The following is a 17,433-nucleotide window of genomic DNA, read 5'->3' as shown; positions in this document are numbered from 1 at the left end:
GTATGTATACATACAGGCGAACCTCGGTTTCCGACCACAATTCGTTCCTGAAGGCTGTTCGAATAGCGATTTGTTCGAATTCCAAACACATTTTTCCCATTACAAATAATGTAAATGGTCTTAATCTGTTCCAGGACACTAGAAAACTACCTCTTTTCAACATAATATGTTATTTCATGATGTCATTTATGCATCAAATCGTGTAGTAATGAAATATCAAAGAAATGTAAAAGAAAGACGCAAACGCGAGAAAGAAAAAAAAAACATGGACATAATCAGGTTAGCCTGAGGTACGAGTTACTGTCATCTTTTGGACAGAAGTTTATGGTACTGTAACTCGTACCGTAGGCAATGGAACGCAAATTAAGTGAAAAATTATTGAATACAGTAAACTAAAATAAAAAGCACATTACCGTCACGTTTTCTCTCAACTTTTCGCCTTTTCTCGCGCTTGGCGGCGAGAAAAGGCATTTGTTTTGTGTTTGACTTCCAAATTTTGTTTGACTTCTAAGACAAAAAAATTCTGAATTTTTTGGTCCATTCCGATTTGTTCGATGTCCAAAGCGTTCAAAAACCAAGGTTTGCTTGCACATACACACATATGTATATATATATATACACACACACAGATGTGTATATAAGTATATGTATGTGTATATATACAATATATATGTGTGTGTGTACACATGTGTTTATATATATATATATATATATATATATATATATATATATATATATATATATATATATATATTGCATATACTGTATCCACACCCTTTACCCTCTGTGGTGTCACATTCTCCTGAAAATCATAATTGAGACAAATAACAATAATAAAGATCACAGCTGGCTCCGTTTCCCGTCTCCTCCATTATCTCATCTCCGTTCCCCGCGGGGGAGGGGAGGGTGAGTCTGTCCCACCTCAGCCCACCGCCTTGTGTTTCCCGCCACAGCAGTGGCACGCTATGCCGCAGTGGTAGAACGCCCTGAGGGGGGCGTAGCAGCACATGCAGGGCACCAGCAGAGAAAGCCCCACGAGCGCCGTCCAGCGCAGGCAGAAGCGCTCGTCGCTGGTGTCACAGGAACACGGGTCTGAGTAGTCCCCCTCCGGGTCCGACATGCAGTGATACAGCAGGCTGTCTGCGCACCATATGAAGCTGACCCGTCTGATGCAGGTGTGAATGGGGTCCGGTGCTTCCTGGCAGCAACCCGGCCTATTTTCCTCTTGGCTGAATATGTCCTGGCAGTAAACGCAGCGTGAACGCTCGCCGTCGCCCTTCTGACACTTGCCTTGGGGCTGCACGCCTTTGGGTTGCACCGTGACCACGGCTCTGTTAGCGCCACCTGGCTCCAGGCAGCCGGTTTTGCTGCTACACCCTCGCTGCAGATCACAGCCCACCGGGTACGGGTAGGAGTAGCTGTGTTTGAGTGGCTCACTTTTAGCAAAGTGTACATAGGTGTGCAAGTTGCCTGGCTGGTTGAGTTTGTCTTGCGTTGAGTTGGCATGGCGGTAATCCTCGTAGCCAGTGAGCCAGGTTCGCTCGCAGGGGTTGATGCGTACAATCTCCTCCTCCACCACCTGAAAGTGGGCGTGGCGAGGGAACACGTGCACCGCCTGCAGACGGAGGAGATGAGAACTCGTAAATTGGGGGTATCTCATGGCAACAGAAATCACGAAGCCCGCCTGTCGCATGGAAGGTAACATCTGCTACCAGCTATAATTTTTACCCCTGGTTGTGTGTTGCACATAAAACATGCTTGAAACTGCCACCAGCTTACCATGGATGTGCAACAAGTACCATCCCTTAACCAATCAGAACAGCGAGTTGCCCAAGAGGCTTGCCAGTTCTGATGGGAAAGGACTCCAATGGGACCATACTCACCTGGTCGAGGAAGTAGTGTTCAGAGGGACGGTGCTGCTCGTAGAAATGTCCCAGAATGCAGTGGTGCCGACGAGCCTCGCAGAAATTGGGCGGGGCCAATGTGTGCATCGTTTGTTCTCTCCTCTGGGACGAGTTGGACGAGCTATCTGTGGCGGTCTGCGGGTCAGAGAGGAGGACATCCGGGTATAGTAGGTCACTGGCCACGCCCCAATCTATGATGCGATCAAAGGCACTCTGAGAGCATGTTGTGCCTTAGGTTGGCTACCTCTAAGTTCTCACCTCATTCTTCCTGTCTTCCTGACTGCCTCAATGAGTCTCACCTGTCCATAACTTCCCATCAACTAGAACCATTCTTTAAAGGGATTGTGCGTTTTTGTTTTTTTTTACTGTTTGTCGCATTATAAAATGTGTTTTTTGCATTTAATAATCAGTGAAATATTCTTTGGTAAATTTGTTGTGAACCCAAAGAAAGAATGCTCTTATTTGTTGGACATACCCAAATTTGCCAGCTTATAGTGTAGGCGCTAGCACCATAGCTAAAGGGTTTAAAATGTTTCTTGAAGACGTTTCACCTTTCATTCAAGAGGCTTCTTCATTCTAGTGGTGGCTGGTCTTGTCTCAGCTTCTTAACCCTGTGAGGTGTGGTCAGTGCTCTTCAAGAAACGTCTTGTTTAACTCAGTCTAGTGGATTGACTTAAACAATCTTGGATAACTATGATCTGGATAAACGAGAACCTACACAGACATCCATACACTGTATATACCAGGAGAGTGACGAGTTTCTCACCGTGAAGACGTCATCATCGCCGAGCTCCGCCTCATTCTGCAGCGTTGACGAAGACGTGGTCGACCCTGGAGGACAGGGTCGGTGGGCACGGCAAGAATCAAAGTCACAACCACATGGAAAATGAAGCCGATAAGAAACCAATTCTATCTACGTGGATTGCGATATTTTTTGATTCCGAAACTTTCCAAAAGCGGGACAAAGACTACATCTAACTTTCCCAACTTTTACCTCATTGATTTCAGTGAATGGGAATCAAGCTCGAGCATCTCTCAAAATCATTATGCGTTACCTTCCGTCAGGTCCTCCAGTGCCTTCCTGACCCCCCGGTCAAAGGCTCTGGCATCAGATGGACTCTGGAAAGTTAGACCACACTTCCGGTTGTCCACTTTCCAGTGGTGGAAGGTTGGCGTGGCCTTCATGTAGACCAGGTCCTTCTTCAGGAAGCATTCCAGGATCACCTGGCGCAGACCACAGATAGAAGTGACTCACCTGCATGGAACACCTGAACCTGAAACCCCGCAACATCTACCTGCTTGTCTTTGAGCCGTTCTCCGTGGATGAGGAAGGTGTTGCGCCCCAGGAGTTCGGTCGGCAGCAGCCGGCACACGCCCACCCTGCTCAGGCACCCGTCCTGAGCCAACCAGCCGCCACTCGAATCATCTCTGGTCATCACCACGGCTTTGACGCGCACAATGAAGCTGTCACTGCAAACCACCACAGAAGAAGAGTTAATACCTGACCTGTTAACTGAACGCCTGAGGTTTAACGACCTCCGTGCTGTTTGTATATGTAAACACGGGTCACACGCACACACATGACTTAACTGCAGTCTTTGTCGCAGGTAAGACGTATCAAGACTGAAAACTATGAAAAACTGAAAACTGAAACTATATTTTCGTGATGGCAGTATATGTTTGGCTGTACGGAAAATGATTTTTTCGGAACAGAGAGGAGGGGGTGGTTGGGGTTGGGGTATGGATAATGATTGTGCTTTTATAACGATCAGGTGTGGCCAGTGATCATGGTTTTAGGCAGCAGTCCCCAGTCTTTTTTTGGACTCTCCTCCTGCTCGGAGTGGGCTTTCTACCCTTTTTTGGCCAAGAAACATGTTCTCAAATTTAGAGGTTGTGATCGTCATCCCAGTCGCTCCAGTGCGAGCTAGAGGTCACTGTTCAATGAGGTCAGTTTGGAGCTCCCAGGTCAGCAGCATATTCCAACACGCCCTGATCATACACACCACCTGATGGTGGTCAATTCACAGCGCAGCTCCTCTCTTTAGTCAAATGTCGACAACTATTGACCGTATATCAGCTGATACGTCTACAAAGTTAATCATTGATCTGTGACCCCGGGTTTTCTGGTACCAAGCGTCCCAGTGCCCCCCTTATGCTCAAACACAATGTTAGCACGGAAATCCAACAACTGAACATTTGGGTTCAGAGTCTGGCTCTGCCCTCCAGAGTCTGGCTCTGCCCTCCAGAGTCTGGCTCTGCCCTCCAGAGTCTGGCTCTGCCCTCCAGAGTCTGGCTCTGCCCTCCAGAGTCTGGCTCTGCCCTCCAGAGTCTGGCTCTGCCCTCCAGAGTCTGGCTCTGCCCTCCAGAGTCTGGCTCTGCCCTCGAGTTCACCTCAAATAAACAAACTCCAGCCATTAGTTTTTGATGTCAGAAATCCAAAATTAGCCACTCCATGTCGCTGCCGTTTGTTGTTCACCGTTGCTATGGAGACAGACTCCACAGACTGTTGACTGCTGCCTTCATTTGCTCGTAATGGACTCTGAGATACTCTGAAATACTGGACTCAGCTGAGCACTCTCTACCACGATGGGTTCATCTACTGCATTGGTGGGCATGATGATGAAGAGAAGATTTTGAGAAACGTGCGCAAATTTGATGTGAAAAGGCGCATTTGGCTTAAAGCAGCAGCCATGAACCACCGCCGCTCCGGTGTGGGCGTTGCTTGTTTGGATGGTTATATTTATGCGTTCGGAGGTGAAGATGGGAGACTTGACCTGAGGAGCGCAGAGCGCTACAGACCTGAGACGGACCAATGGAGTCTCACTGCACCCATGAACGATGCCAGAAAGGCTTTTGGTTGTGCAGCGTTCAATAAGGTGAGTGAAGGTACAGAGCAGGTGGAAATAGTTCTGGAGTTGTTCTGATGCTGGCAGGAAACATGGGTGCACTGAGTTCCCTGTTTATTTGGAAGTTATTCCATATTTGTACAAATAAGTCTTCAATTATAGAAAAGAAAGTAGAGTAGAAAATGGGAATTGAGAGAAAAGTCAACTTTCCTGGCACTTAAGCCAAGAACAGTGATTTTTGTTGACTGACTTTCCTTTTTCCTCCTTTTCTGTCCAGATGTACGTTTGTGGTGGTCATGACGGGTATGGAGTCCTTCAAAGTTGTGAATTTTATAGTCCAGAGTTCAACCAGTGGACGAGTTTCTCCAACATGAGCACCAAACGCTATGGATTAGGCGTCGTTTTGTACGACAACCGAATCTTTGCGGTGAGTAAATGAAGAACTAACCTGGACTGAGGCCAGCACCTGATTGGATCTAGTAGAGCTGACAGGATGACAACGTCCTCTGGTTGGTGTCCAGTTGGCGTTACGCATGCTGTGTTCACAATCTGAAGGTTTCTTAGCACGCTTCACACTATGTTCACTCTGATCTGAACCCGAACACTCACATGACTACTTTATTTTGTTCTCACAGCTCGGGGGCTACGATGGCCATGATTTAAGAAGCGTTGAGGCCTACGACCCGACGACCAATACGTGGCATGAACCACCCCCCATGTCGACCCGTCACATGAACCTTGGCGCTGCAGTGAGTAACGACAAGCTGTTTGTCATGGGCGCCGACAAGGGGCTTTTGCAAAATCCCGTCTGTGGCGTGCTGCGATGCAAAAACCAACACCTGGACTAGAGCCCATCGGGTGAGGACGGCTCGCTGGGGTCTCAGCTGCTGCGCCGTCTCCAATCACCCCAGCGTGAAACAAAACACCACCAGTCAGGACAACATTCCACATGTGGAGCAGGTGTGACAGCTGGAGGAGTCCTCAGGAGATCAAATCAAACCGTTATGAACCCGTCGTTTAGCCCCCTTGGGAGGTGTCTGCAGAAGCAACAAGGCAGTCACAGTCTGCAACATCCCGCGACACCCCTGAATTCAAAATTTTACCCTGACCTACTTGCATAGGTCAAAGATCAAAGCTAGTGCTCTGACCTACTGTCATTGATCTACAGTCTTACTCACACGGGCCTTCTCCCTCGTCTTTCTATCTTATCCGGTTCCTGAGTGTACAAAAGTTGAAATTTGACCTTGACCTAGTTTTCTCAAGGTCAAGATCATCATCTCATCTTCATCCCCGTTGCTGCCTGAGTCACGTGCTTTTGGTTCCATCTTTCTATCTGAACGGTTGTGGAGACGTTTGGACGGACGGACAGAACATTCAGTAACTCTTCAGTGACTAAAGTCCATTCACTCCATTCATAGAAATGTAATAACAAATGACACAGTGGGGCAGTGGTTATAGCTGGTTCTGGGTTCGAGTCCCTTCTGTGTGGAGTTTGTATGTTCTCATGTCTGCATGAGTTCTCTCCAGGTTCTCCAGCTTCCTCCCACCTCCAGAAACAAGAACTTTAGGTGAGTTGGTTGGTTCCAAATTGTCCGTAGGTGTGTGTGTGTGTGTGTGTGTGTGTGTGTGTGTGTGTGTGTGTGTGTGTGTGTGTGTGTGTGTGTGTGTGTGTGTGTGTGTGTGTGTGTGTGTGTGTGTGATTGTTTGTCTGTCGTGTGGCTACGCGGGGCACCGGCGTCGTGCTCGGAGTATCTCCCTCTTCTGGATGAGAGGTGAAATGTAAATCAAGGCATGAATGAATGAATTTTCTTGTCATTGTACATAAACTGGGTTTCATGGACAACCAGAGGAGGACGACACAAACGGAGACCGGGCGAAACAGAAATATAGAAACACACAGACCTCAGGAGTCTAATAGAGATCAAAAGTAGAAGAATTAAATAGTCAAGAGTCAACCTGTCTTCAGCGTAGGACGTTTATCTGTGGGTACACCCCCGATCTCCGTCTTTGCTCCACATCCAGCAGCAAGATGGGTAAAAACGTCTGGAGGTTGTTGTCGCGGTTTCTACGACGACCAGCACGGACCAGAACCAACCACTGGACCCCGCCCACCTCAGCCCAGCCACCAGGTGCACAGGTAGGAGCTTCCCTGGTGCCAGACCCAAAACCAACCCACCCACCGACAAACCATCCAACCACTCAATCCACCAAACAACCAATCCACCAAACAACCAATCTACCAAACAACCAGCCAACCAACCAACCAACAAACCATCCAAACAACCAACCCGTCCTTCTCAGATGGAGATGGGCGATCTGAGGAAAACCTAGAAGAAGAACGGCCAATGGAACAGGAGCCTGTATCGCCTGCAGCCACACACACACACACACACACACACACACACACACACACACACACACACACACACACAGATTGCTTCCCCTCGTCGTGTGATTCAGCCTGCCTGTCAAACAGATGGGAATTGTGTGTGTGTGTGTGTGTGTGTGTGTGTGTGTGTGTGTGTGTGTGTGTGTGTGTGTGTGTGTGTGTGTGTGCATCTAGCATGAGTCATCACTGCATTTGACTGCAGAGAGCAATGACACACACACACACACACACACACACACACACACACACACACACACACACACACACACACACACACACACACACACACACACACACACACACACTCTTAAACTCTTCCTGTTTGTTGACCAACAAAACAACAACTTTCACAACCTCTGGATCAGAACCAGACCTGAAGCCCCACCCCTGACCTCTGGTTGACCTTTTCCCAATGTCACTTCCACCCCCCCACCCCCCTCTCTGGTGTTATTGATCACTCTGATTCCGGGGCATCAGTTTGCGCCCCCAGATAAAGCCACCTGGGCGGGGGCGGGGGCTCAGCAGCCAATGAACATCCAGAATCCTGCTGATGCTCCCGATCAGCGCGGTGGTGACGGCGGCCGATGGATCGTCTGGGTCGGAGTAGGAACCGCCTCCAACAACGGACCAATCAGCTACAGATTGATCTGAAGAAGATGATGACGGCGTCTTCATCCCGGGGTGGGTGGGCCTCCACGTGGGGGGGGGGCGCCGGTTGAACCAACGACCACCTGTCGCCGCGGCGATGATGACTCACAACTTCCTGTGACCTCATCTCCACCGTCTTCCTCCTCGCTTTCATGAATGAAAGACAACATGTGAGGTGAGGAAGAGGAGGAGGGGTGGGGGTGGGGGGGCAGCACCCCCAAATCGACCCAAATCCGGGGGCCGACGTGATCGATACGCAACGCTGTGGCGCGCGCGGCAACGCGCAGGCGCCGGTGGTGATGACAGGATGATGATAGAGACCAGAGGTGCTATTAGGGTACAGTGGGGGGGTCGGGCGTGGGGGGGGGTACTTACGCGTCTGGGCGCGTGTCCTCGCTCATTTTGGTTCGTTTCACCCCCGGTGATAATCAGCTCCCGCGCGGTGCGGCGTCATGTCGCCTCAGCGGCAGGCGGAGCGGCAGCGGCAGCGGCAGCGGCAGGCGGAGCGGCAGCGGCAGCGGCAGGCGGAGCGGCAGCGGCAGCGGCAGCGGAGCGGCAGCGGCAGCGGCAGCGGCAGCGGCAGCGGCGGATGCGTTCGGTTCCGAAATCTCGACGGTTGGTGTTTTTCTTCTTCGGCTTCTGTCGCTCCTCCGTTACCGGATCACATCCCTCCAAGGTGCGTCCGGTTCTCCTCCGCCGCCGCCTCCTCCTACGCCGTTTCTTCCTCCTCCTCCTCCTTCACCGCCTCCTCCACGAACTCCCCCGCCGGTCCGGGGTGGGATCCGGTGAGCGGCAGCGGCGGGCAGGTGTCGGTGCGGGTGCCCCCGGTCGAGCCCCATCTCTTCTTTACTCCATGATGGATCCGGTGCGCGCGAGGCGAGCGGCGAGCGGTGACGTCAGACCCGAAGGACCGCAGAGTCACGTGCTGCTACCGTGTAATAATAGTGACGAAAAGAAGAGCGTTTGTCTCAGTTGTAAGTCTGACCTCATCTAACATCAATTTCATGTAAATAAATCACAAATATTAACTGTTCACAAAATAAATAAAGGTATCGATCAGAAGCACCTGATTGGTCCGTTCAGTAGTTTTATTATAACTGTTAATAAATCACAGAAACACGATCTTCTCCTTTGCTGCTAATATTTATTTGGATGCACCAACATAATTTCCTAACTTGTTTTCAACTGACGAATAATTTCATTTAACTGGAGTGAAAATTTTTTTAACTTATTTTATTTATAGTTTTGATTGATTTTTTTTTTAATTTTACCATAAAAAAAACAACCCTATTGCTTGATTGGTAAAAAGAATCCAAGTCTGGATTGAAAAACCTCCTTTAAATGTGAATTAATCCCTTTCTTTACTTTTCTTTTTTCTTTTTCTGCTCTTTTCTTTTCTCTCATTCTTTTCTGATATTTCTTTCCTTATACTTTTCTTTTCAGATCCTGTTCCACTGAACCTCCAGACTCCCCTGAATGAAGAGGTGAAAACCGGCTTTTACTTTCACTAGGAGATCAATAACTTTAATGAATCCAGTTCTAAGTAAATCTGATGTTTGCTTCTGTGTAACTTTCATTTATTTCTATTTATTTGACTTCCTTTTTTAATGTAATACGCGGCGCGGCCACTGGAGGACGCTGCCTCCAGCGAGCAGAAAATAAAACGTCCCAAATGTTTTCATTGAAAGGAAACGATTTATGAGCTGCGATACTTGGTTTATGTCTTTATGTCATCAAAAGACAAAAATTGATGATTAATGTGTTGTTAAATTTAAAAACCATAAATTCAAACCAAATAAACCTTTAAATTAAAGCAAAATCCTTTTCAAAAATCAAATATTATTCCTAAAAGGTCAATTCATTCAAAATGAACTCAACATCACTGGAGTTTGTTTTCAGTTGGTCAGTTTTTATGGACTAAAACTTGGTTTCCGTCTCCATGGAGACAGAGGAGCGTTTGATTCAATCGTCAGTTTAACTTTATTTATACTTTTCAAGCATTTCAAATTGTTTTGGATCATAAAAGTTGAAATCGAACCACTTTTAAAACGTCATAAATCCCAACAATGAATCAGTGTTTGTTTTCTTTTGTTTTTGTTTTTTTGTTGTTGTGTTTTTTTTACCGGGAACACCGGTTACCGGGAGGACAGAGTCCAACCACGAGGTGGCGCCAGACATCCAGAAGTCAGAAGAACTTTCTTCACAGAATATTTAAGTATAGAAACAATTGACGAGTGTCCAAAATGACATTTTATAATATTAACATTTTTTCTGTCACTTAAATTAAATTAATTCTTACAATAAAAAGTGATTTTTTTCCCTCTATTTACATGAAAACACACACACACACACACACACAGAAACCAGAAGCTGGATCTGGATCAGGTTTCTGGGGGAACTCTGTGTGCATTGTGGAGGGGGGGTAGTGGGGTATGGGGGGGGCACATACAGTACAAACACGTGCAGCACATAAACACAACATAAACCCAACATGCTGTTAAACTATATTTAGCTGAACAACACGCAGGCGCAGTGTGACGTAATGCCCCCCCCACTCCCCACCCCCCAGCCTGCAGACACACAAACTAACACATTTGCACTTAATCAAACGACCACAGCCTTATTACCACGCAGTAAAGCTTGGTGGGGGGGTGGGGGGTCCAGCTGTGCTTTTACTTTGAAGGGCTGCCATTCTGCCCTCGTGTCACGTGACCCACGTGACCCTGTTTATGAAGGAATTCCACGAGAAAATAAAATTTTTAAAATGTAACTGAAGTCGCAGAAACTCCAGCCGGAAGTGCTGTTCTACGCGCGTGCGCGCGTGCACGGGAACGCGCGGCGAGCCTCTGCTCCTTTAAGAGGAAGGAGTACCCCCCCCACACACACACACTCACACTCCGTCACCCCCCCCCCCTCCCCGACCGGCCGCTCTGCGGGAGGAGGAACCCGCTCCGGCGGAGCAGCGACGGGGACTCGAACGCACCTCCGCGCACGAACAGCGTCTCCCGGCCCGGTTCTGAGCGGGACCCCCCCATCACACACACACACACACACACACACACACACACACACACACACACACACACACACACACACACACACACACACACACACACACACACAGGAGCGGATCGGTTCCGGTCCGGGGCCGCAGGCCGGGAGCGGGACTCCGACCACCGGGCTGCCGCCGCCGGAGCGCCGCCGCCGGTCGGTCCCGGAGCGGGGAGCCGAGCACCGGGGGCTCCACCGCGGCGGCTCCACACCGGCTGAACCGACCGACGCTCCGGTACCGGGAGACGGAACCGATGGCGCAACGGGTGCGTAAAAATCAACTTTATGGTTTGAAGGTTTTTCTCAAGTTTGATGAATTTTAAAAATAAAGTTAAATTAAATTTATGGAAAGTTTTTTTCCCCAATAAATGAGAGATTTTATATTTTAATAAGTCAATTATTTAGAAACTACGTTTTAAAGCCGACATTTAACCTGTAAAGTGGATTAACTAATAATAATATTAATCCAGCTCCTTGTTCAGTGAAGATTAAACTTCTGTCGCTCGTTTAAAAAGTGTTTTAACATAAAGTTTTAATTCACATTTTCAGATTTACAGAAAAACTTTTACTTTTCTAAAACGGAGATGAATTTTTACCGAAGCAGCGACCAAACCTTAATCGATTTTGAGAACCAATTTTTTAAAAAAATCAATATTGACTGTAGGAGATTAATTTCTAAAATTACTATAAAAGCTGAAAATTAAAGATTTTTCTCCTTTTAAAGTCATTTTCCGTTCATTTTTGAAAGAATTACAACTATTTAGTTCAAAAGTGTGAAATGATTAAAACTCTTTTTCCACCTTTGAATTTGATTTGACTTCTTTTTCAATAAATTAACAAACTTTATATTTAATTTAAATATAATTCTCTCTGGGTTTTAAGGCTGGAAAGTTTGGACGTTAATCTGCAGAGAATAAAAACTCGGTTGAAGAGTCTGACGTCACAACCAAAAGTTATTTATCCGTAAACTGAACTTTTTTTTTCAGTTTACGGTGAACAGTTCATTAAAGTTAACGTTTGTATTGATCGCTGATCAGAAAGATTAACGAGCCTCTTTGAACCGGTTCGGCTCTTTGGATGTTTTTTAATCAAAGTCAGTGAAACACAGAAAAAACGTCAATCCTTCAAAGCTGATCCGGTTATTGATCACCGATTATTGGATATGCATTTTTATTTACACGTGGAGACAAACGGCATCAGTCAAAAAAAATCTTGTTTTTGTTTTAGAAATTACGTCATTAATTACTGTAATTCATGACCCATAAAAAACCATAAACACGTATTTAAAAACTTTTTAACTTTGTCAAAGTTTTAAAGGTATTTTCCTCAAAATCTGTCAGAAATCACTCACTTTTTATTTTTCTTTATTTTAGGAAGAAACATTTTTTTAAATTCATAAATAATAATAATTTATTCATATTATTATTTAAATTAACGAAGGAAAAGTTTAGAATCTGTTTTTATAATATTCATTTTTTTACTGCATCATGTTTTAAAATATTCCTTTAATTTTGTGTCGTTATTTTTGTAATGTTTATTTTTGTAACGTTTTCTGCCGTCTGAATGTTTCCTAAGATATAATGATTGATCCTAAACGGGTTGATTGATCTGATTGATCTGATTGATCTGATTGATCACTATCGTGGCTGTGGGTCTTTGATGTCTCCACGCTGCTGGAGGTTATTTTGTTCTTTTATTTATTTAATTTTAACAAGTTAATAAATAAACTTTTTAATTGAAAATTAGACTTTTTTAAATTCCCGTTAGTTTTAATAAAGTAAATAATAATTTGTGCTTTTCATTATTGACAGACTTAAATTTTAATATTTTTAATCACAGATTTGCTTTAAAAGTTGTAAATAATTATGTTTAAATACTCACAGGTTTTTGAGGCTAAAACATGAGGATGGTTCTAAACACAGAAACACCTGTTGCCTAGCAACACGCCCCGTGACTCCACCCACGTCTTGATTTGTGTCTCTGATGATGTCATCTGTTTTAGTTGTGACATCATAAACGCTGTTAAAAACCCCGAGTCATCATTCTTAGCCGTCCCTCACCTTAGGGGTCAAAGGTCACACTTGACCCGTCTCTGTGTTCCAGTATGAGGACCTGGCCCACTATGGGATGGAGGGGGTGGGCGGGGCTTATGCAGACTCAACCCACCACGCCGCCGCCCGCTCACTGCAGGGGTTGCACCTGGGCGCCGCCCCGTACCCCCCCCACCAGTACCCCCTGCCCCCCCGCTCCGGTGTGGGCCCCCCAGCCGGAGACTCCGTCAAGAGGGACAAGGATGCCATATATGGGTATGAGCAGCTGGTCACATGACACACAAGGTCACATGATGCAGATGCAGACGCCAGTGTTCCTTTGACCTCTGACCCCAAAGCTGATGGTGAACCTCTGAGCTCACGACTCCTCCTCCTCCTCCTCCTCCTCCTCCTCCACCTCCTCCTCCTCCTCCTCCTCCTCCTCCTCCTCCTCCTCCTCCTCCTCAGACATCCTCTCTTTCCTCTCCTTGCACTGATCTTTGAGAAATGTGAACTGTCCACCTTCTCGCCGAGGGACGGTGGCGCCGGGGGGGGGGACGTCTGCTCCTCGGACTCCTTCAACGAGGACATCGCCGTCTTCTCCAAGCAGGTGGGTTTGGAACCAAAACCTGTGGATCAAACCTCTGGCAGCCAACGTGGGTTCAGTTGTTTGCTCTGCTCCTGATGTCATTAGTGGTTAGAAACACCCGCGGGGACTCACAGCGGTGTTCAGGGCTGGGGGGGGCGGCGGCGGGACGGTTATTAGTTTAATGACGGCTGTGGTTGTTTAAAGATCATTAAAATGATCAAATGATTCCTGTTTATAGATCCGATCAGAGAGACCTCTGTTCTCATCACACCCAGAGCTGGACAACCTGGTGAGTTTATAATAAAAATATTATTATTATTTATTTTTATTACTATTACTATTATCATTATTATTAACAATTGTTAAAACTATTATTACTGTTATTATTATTATTATTATTATTATTATTATTATTACATGAATTAATATTATTATTACTATTAAAACTATTATTATCATTATTATTATTATTGTAAGAATCGTTTTACTATAATTATTATTACTAATACTGTTATTATTGTTGTTGTTGTTATTATTGTAATTATTGTTTTATTATTATTATTTTTGATGTTGTTTTGATTGTTACCGTTATCATAATTGTTGTTTGTTGTTGTTGTTTGTTGTTGTTGTTTGTGTGTTGACCGTCTCTCCTCCAGATGCTTCAGTCCATCCAGGTTCTGCGTTTCCACCTGCTGGAGCTGGAGAAGGTCAGCAGGTCCTTCAGCGTCACGCTCGACGTTTGTTTGTGTGTTTATTGTGTTGTTTACTGTTTACATGTTTACATGTTTACATGTTTACATGTTTACAGGTCCATGAGTTGTGTGATAACTTCTGCCGTCGATACATCAGCTGCCTCAGAGGGAAGATGCCGATCGATCTCATGATCGACGCCGCCGACGGCAACAAGTCCGACAGCGACGACCTCCTGAGGTCCTCAGGGAACGACCGGGTGAGCTCCGCCCCCGGGTCCAGGTCCAGGTCCAGGTCCAGGTCCAGGTCCTAAGTCTTCAGGGTTCTCGGCACACGCCTGTGGAACGACATGTTTGCGTGTCGCCGCCCGTCATGCGATCAGAAACCACACGGGCGGCGGCGGGTGGCCCCCGCGGCGCCGACTCCCGGCTGGAACCGGTTCCGTCTGTCCCCGACGGAACGTCTCGGTTTGATGACATCATCAGCGTGCTCCTCCCTGCAGGTCTCGTGGAGCCGAGATCCCGACGACGCGGCGTCCGTCCGCTCGGCCGGGACGCCGGGGCCGTCCAGCGGGGGCCACACGTCCCACAGCGGCGACAACAGCAGCGAGCAAGGTGGGGAACGCCACAGGGGGAGGGGGCGTGGGGATGGGAGGGGGGCCAGGGGGCTGGAAGAAAGAGAGCTCTATGTGTCTGGACACACACACACACACACACACACACACACACACACACACACACACACACACACACACACACACACACACACACACACACACACACACACACACACACACACACTTTTGGCCACTCTGGCCTCGCTGTGATGTCATCTCTGTCGGAGCGCCTGATTGGCTTTCGATCATCTGACTCCTCCCACCGATCTGTTGGCGGATCACGGATAATAAAGTTTTATACAAACAGTTTGTGAAGGGCGAGGCTGCTTAAATCTTTATCTGGTTGGCCACGCCCACCTGGGGCCACACCCATCCAGGGCCCCGCCCACCATTACTCAATAATTGGGGGGCTTCCACCGGACTCCGATCTGGTTTGATCGGAAACATCCGGCGTCAATCGGAGCCCTCAGATTATCGATTAGTGGGCGGAGTCCAGGGTGGCATCAGGGGGGCGTGTCAGAAGTTCAGGCTAATTAGCTTAGCTTAGCGTCTGAGCGTAATTTCAGTGATTATTTCCACTTTTTCGGACGCAGCTCAAGGCTCGTTAGTGTTAGCGTAGCCTGACGTGATGTGGCTAACGTGGCGTCCGTCCTCTGGGTCAGGTGACCACCTGGACAACGGCGCGGCGTCCCCCCCCAGCGACGACGACAGCCTGGACAAAGACAAACTGCACAACAAGAAGAGGGGCATCTTCCCCAAGGTGGCCACCAACATCCTGAGGGCGTGGCTCTTCCAGCACCTGACGGTGAGAGCCGCTAGCTCGCGCCGTTAGCATGTGCCGTTATTATGTGCCGTTAGCATGCTGTTGTGACCTGTGACCCCTGTGGTACCTGGTATTCCACCTGTGGGCTGTCGAGGCGACACGCCGATGAGACTTGCTCACGGTAGCCGCAGGAGGCTAACGTTAGCAGCAGGAGGCGGGGCTTCAGGTGTTCCCGAATCACGTACCAGACGTGATTCTGTTGCCGTGGTAACGTCAATATTTGTTCATTCAGAGGAAGAAAATTTAAATTAACTTAAACCTATAAATCAACAACCCACAGAAATAAAATGAGAATAATTATAATCATTATAATCATTAATAATAATGATAATTAGGAGTCATTAAACCTAATTATATATAATTATACATTTATTTATATATCATAAAAATAGAGATAAAAAAATTTAAAAATATAATTTAATAAATCATCTATAAATATTCAATTTTTTTTTCTCAAAGTTAATTCTTATTTTTATGAGCCTGAGCTGAGACTCGTAACTACACACACACACACACACACACACACACACACACACACACACACACACACACACACACACACACACACACACACAGACACACACACACACACACACACACACACTCACACACACACACACACACACACACTCACACACACACACACACACACACACACCGTCTCGTGTTTCTCGCTCCTGGTTAACGAAGAGACGACAGGGGCGGCGGACGGACTTCAAAGCGATCGCTGCTGGCTCCGCCCCCTCTGGGATGGGGCAGCAGGAAGCCCCGGCGCTGACCTCGCTCCCCCCTTGCTCCCATCAAGGGTCAGAGGTCACCGTGACACCTCCATCCATCCATCAGCGGCTGTGTACCGCCGCGCTGCAGCCGGGGGTGAAGCCGAGGCCGCCGCCAGAGCCTCGCCGGAGCCGCGGCACACAGGAAGTCTGGCTCTGACTCCGCCTCCGCACATCAAACACCCCCCCGCCCCCATGACGCAGACCCCGCCATCGGGCCTCCGTCCGTCATCGGGCGGCGCTCCCTCGTTACCGCCTGAGCCACTCGAGACTGATGGCGGTCATTAAGCGCGGCGGCATCGTGTTCGCTGACGCTCTGACCCCCCCCCCCCAATGAAAACAGATGAGGTAGCGCTCCTGCGCTCTGATTGGACGCGTGCGAACGGCGCCGCGGCGTCGATTTGGCTTCAAAATGATTCCGTTTTGATCCGTGAAGAAAGAACGACCAACTTTGGGAACGGCTAGTACCGTTAGCGGCTAGAAATTGTTAGCAGCTAGCAGCTAATACCATTAGCAGCTAGTACCGTTAGCAGATAGCAGCTAATACTGTTGGCAGCTAGTACCGTTAGCAGCTAGCAGCTAATACCATTAGCAGCTAGTAGCCGTGACGTGATCAAGTCTCAGCAGCCACCCTTCAGGTGCCGATCATGTGACACACACCTGTGGCTCCGCCCCCAGCTACGATTGGCTGATCCTGGTTGTGAAGGAGGACGAGTGTGTTTGGTGTCGTTCTGACGGCTGCACAATGTTTCAATAACTCCCAGCTAGCAGCCCCCCCCCCCCCCCCCCCACACACACACACCGCCCCCCCCCCCCCCCCACACACACACACCGCCCCCCCCCCCACACACACACACACCCCCCCCACACACACACACACCGCCCCCCCCACACACATACACACACACACACACCGCCCCCCCCATCTGACTGCTTCAAATGGAGCCTCTGTGATCAGAGTCGCCCCCCCCCCCGTCCTGCAGTGAAAACATCATCCATTACCTCTGTGACAGCACCCCTTGGGGCTTCAGGGCCCGCCTCTCTGTGGGGGTCGCCTTGGTTGACCCCCCC

General features: G+C 47.9%; 2 protein-coding genes across 5 annotated transcripts in view; one reads left to right on the top strand and one right to left on the bottom strand.

Moving 5' to 3' along the window:
- Nucleotides 1-789: 789 nt before the first annotated feature.
- On the bottom strand, nucleotides 790-8,616 carry LOC137600570 (sprouty-related, EVH1 domain-containing protein 2-like). Its single transcript, XM_068322272.1, has 6 exons — nucleotides 8,163-8,616; nucleotides 3,200-3,374; nucleotides 2,960-3,128; nucleotides 2,671-2,735; nucleotides 1,884-2,039; nucleotides 790-1,615 (listed from the first exon to the last, which is right to left on the bottom strand). The coding sequence occupies exons 1-6, from the start codon at nucleotides 8,186-8,188 to the stop codon at nucleotides 923-925; spliced, it is 1,284 nt and encodes a 427-aa protein (XP_068178373.1). The 5' UTR covers nucleotides 8,189-8,616; the 3' UTR covers nucleotides 790-922.
- A 2,142-nt stretch (nucleotides 8,617-10,758) lies between these two features.
- Nucleotides 10,759-17,433, top strand: part of LOC137600011 (homeobox protein Meis1-like) — a 12,505-nt gene continuing 5,830 nt past the window's right edge. For 2 of the 4 annotated variants that reach the window (XM_068321334.1, XM_068321335.1), the window contains exons 1-8: nucleotides 10,761-11,104; nucleotides 12,942-13,144; nucleotides 13,337-13,478; nucleotides 13,696-13,746; nucleotides 14,114-14,164; nucleotides 14,266-14,406; nucleotides 14,650-14,761; nucleotides 15,426-15,568. In XM_068321334.1, the coding sequence (XP_068177435.1) occupies nucleotides 11,093-11,104; nucleotides 12,942-13,144; nucleotides 13,337-13,478; nucleotides 13,696-13,746; nucleotides 14,114-14,164; nucleotides 14,266-14,406; nucleotides 14,650-14,761; nucleotides 15,426-15,568 (855 nt within the window). In that variant the 5' untranslated portion in view covers nucleotides 10,761-11,092. Of the gene's footprint in view, nucleotides 11,105-12,941; nucleotides 13,145-13,336; nucleotides 13,479-13,695; nucleotides 13,747-14,113; nucleotides 14,165-14,265; nucleotides 14,407-14,649; nucleotides 14,762-15,425; nucleotides 15,569-17,433 lie in introns of all 4 variants that reach the window. The other 2 variants (XM_068321332.1, XM_068321333.1) reach the window with 2 other exon arrangements.

The sequence above is a fragment of the Antennarius striatus genome, chromosome 8 (assembly GCF_040054535.1).
Source record: "Antennarius striatus isolate MH-2024 chromosome 8, ASM4005453v1, whole genome shotgun sequence".
NCBI classification, from domain to species: domain Eukaryota; kingdom Metazoa; phylum Chordata; class Actinopteri; order Lophiiformes; family Antennariidae; genus Antennarius; species Antennarius striatus.
Note: the sequence above shows the minus strand (reverse complement) of the source record. Positions and strands in the feature narration are given on the sequence as shown.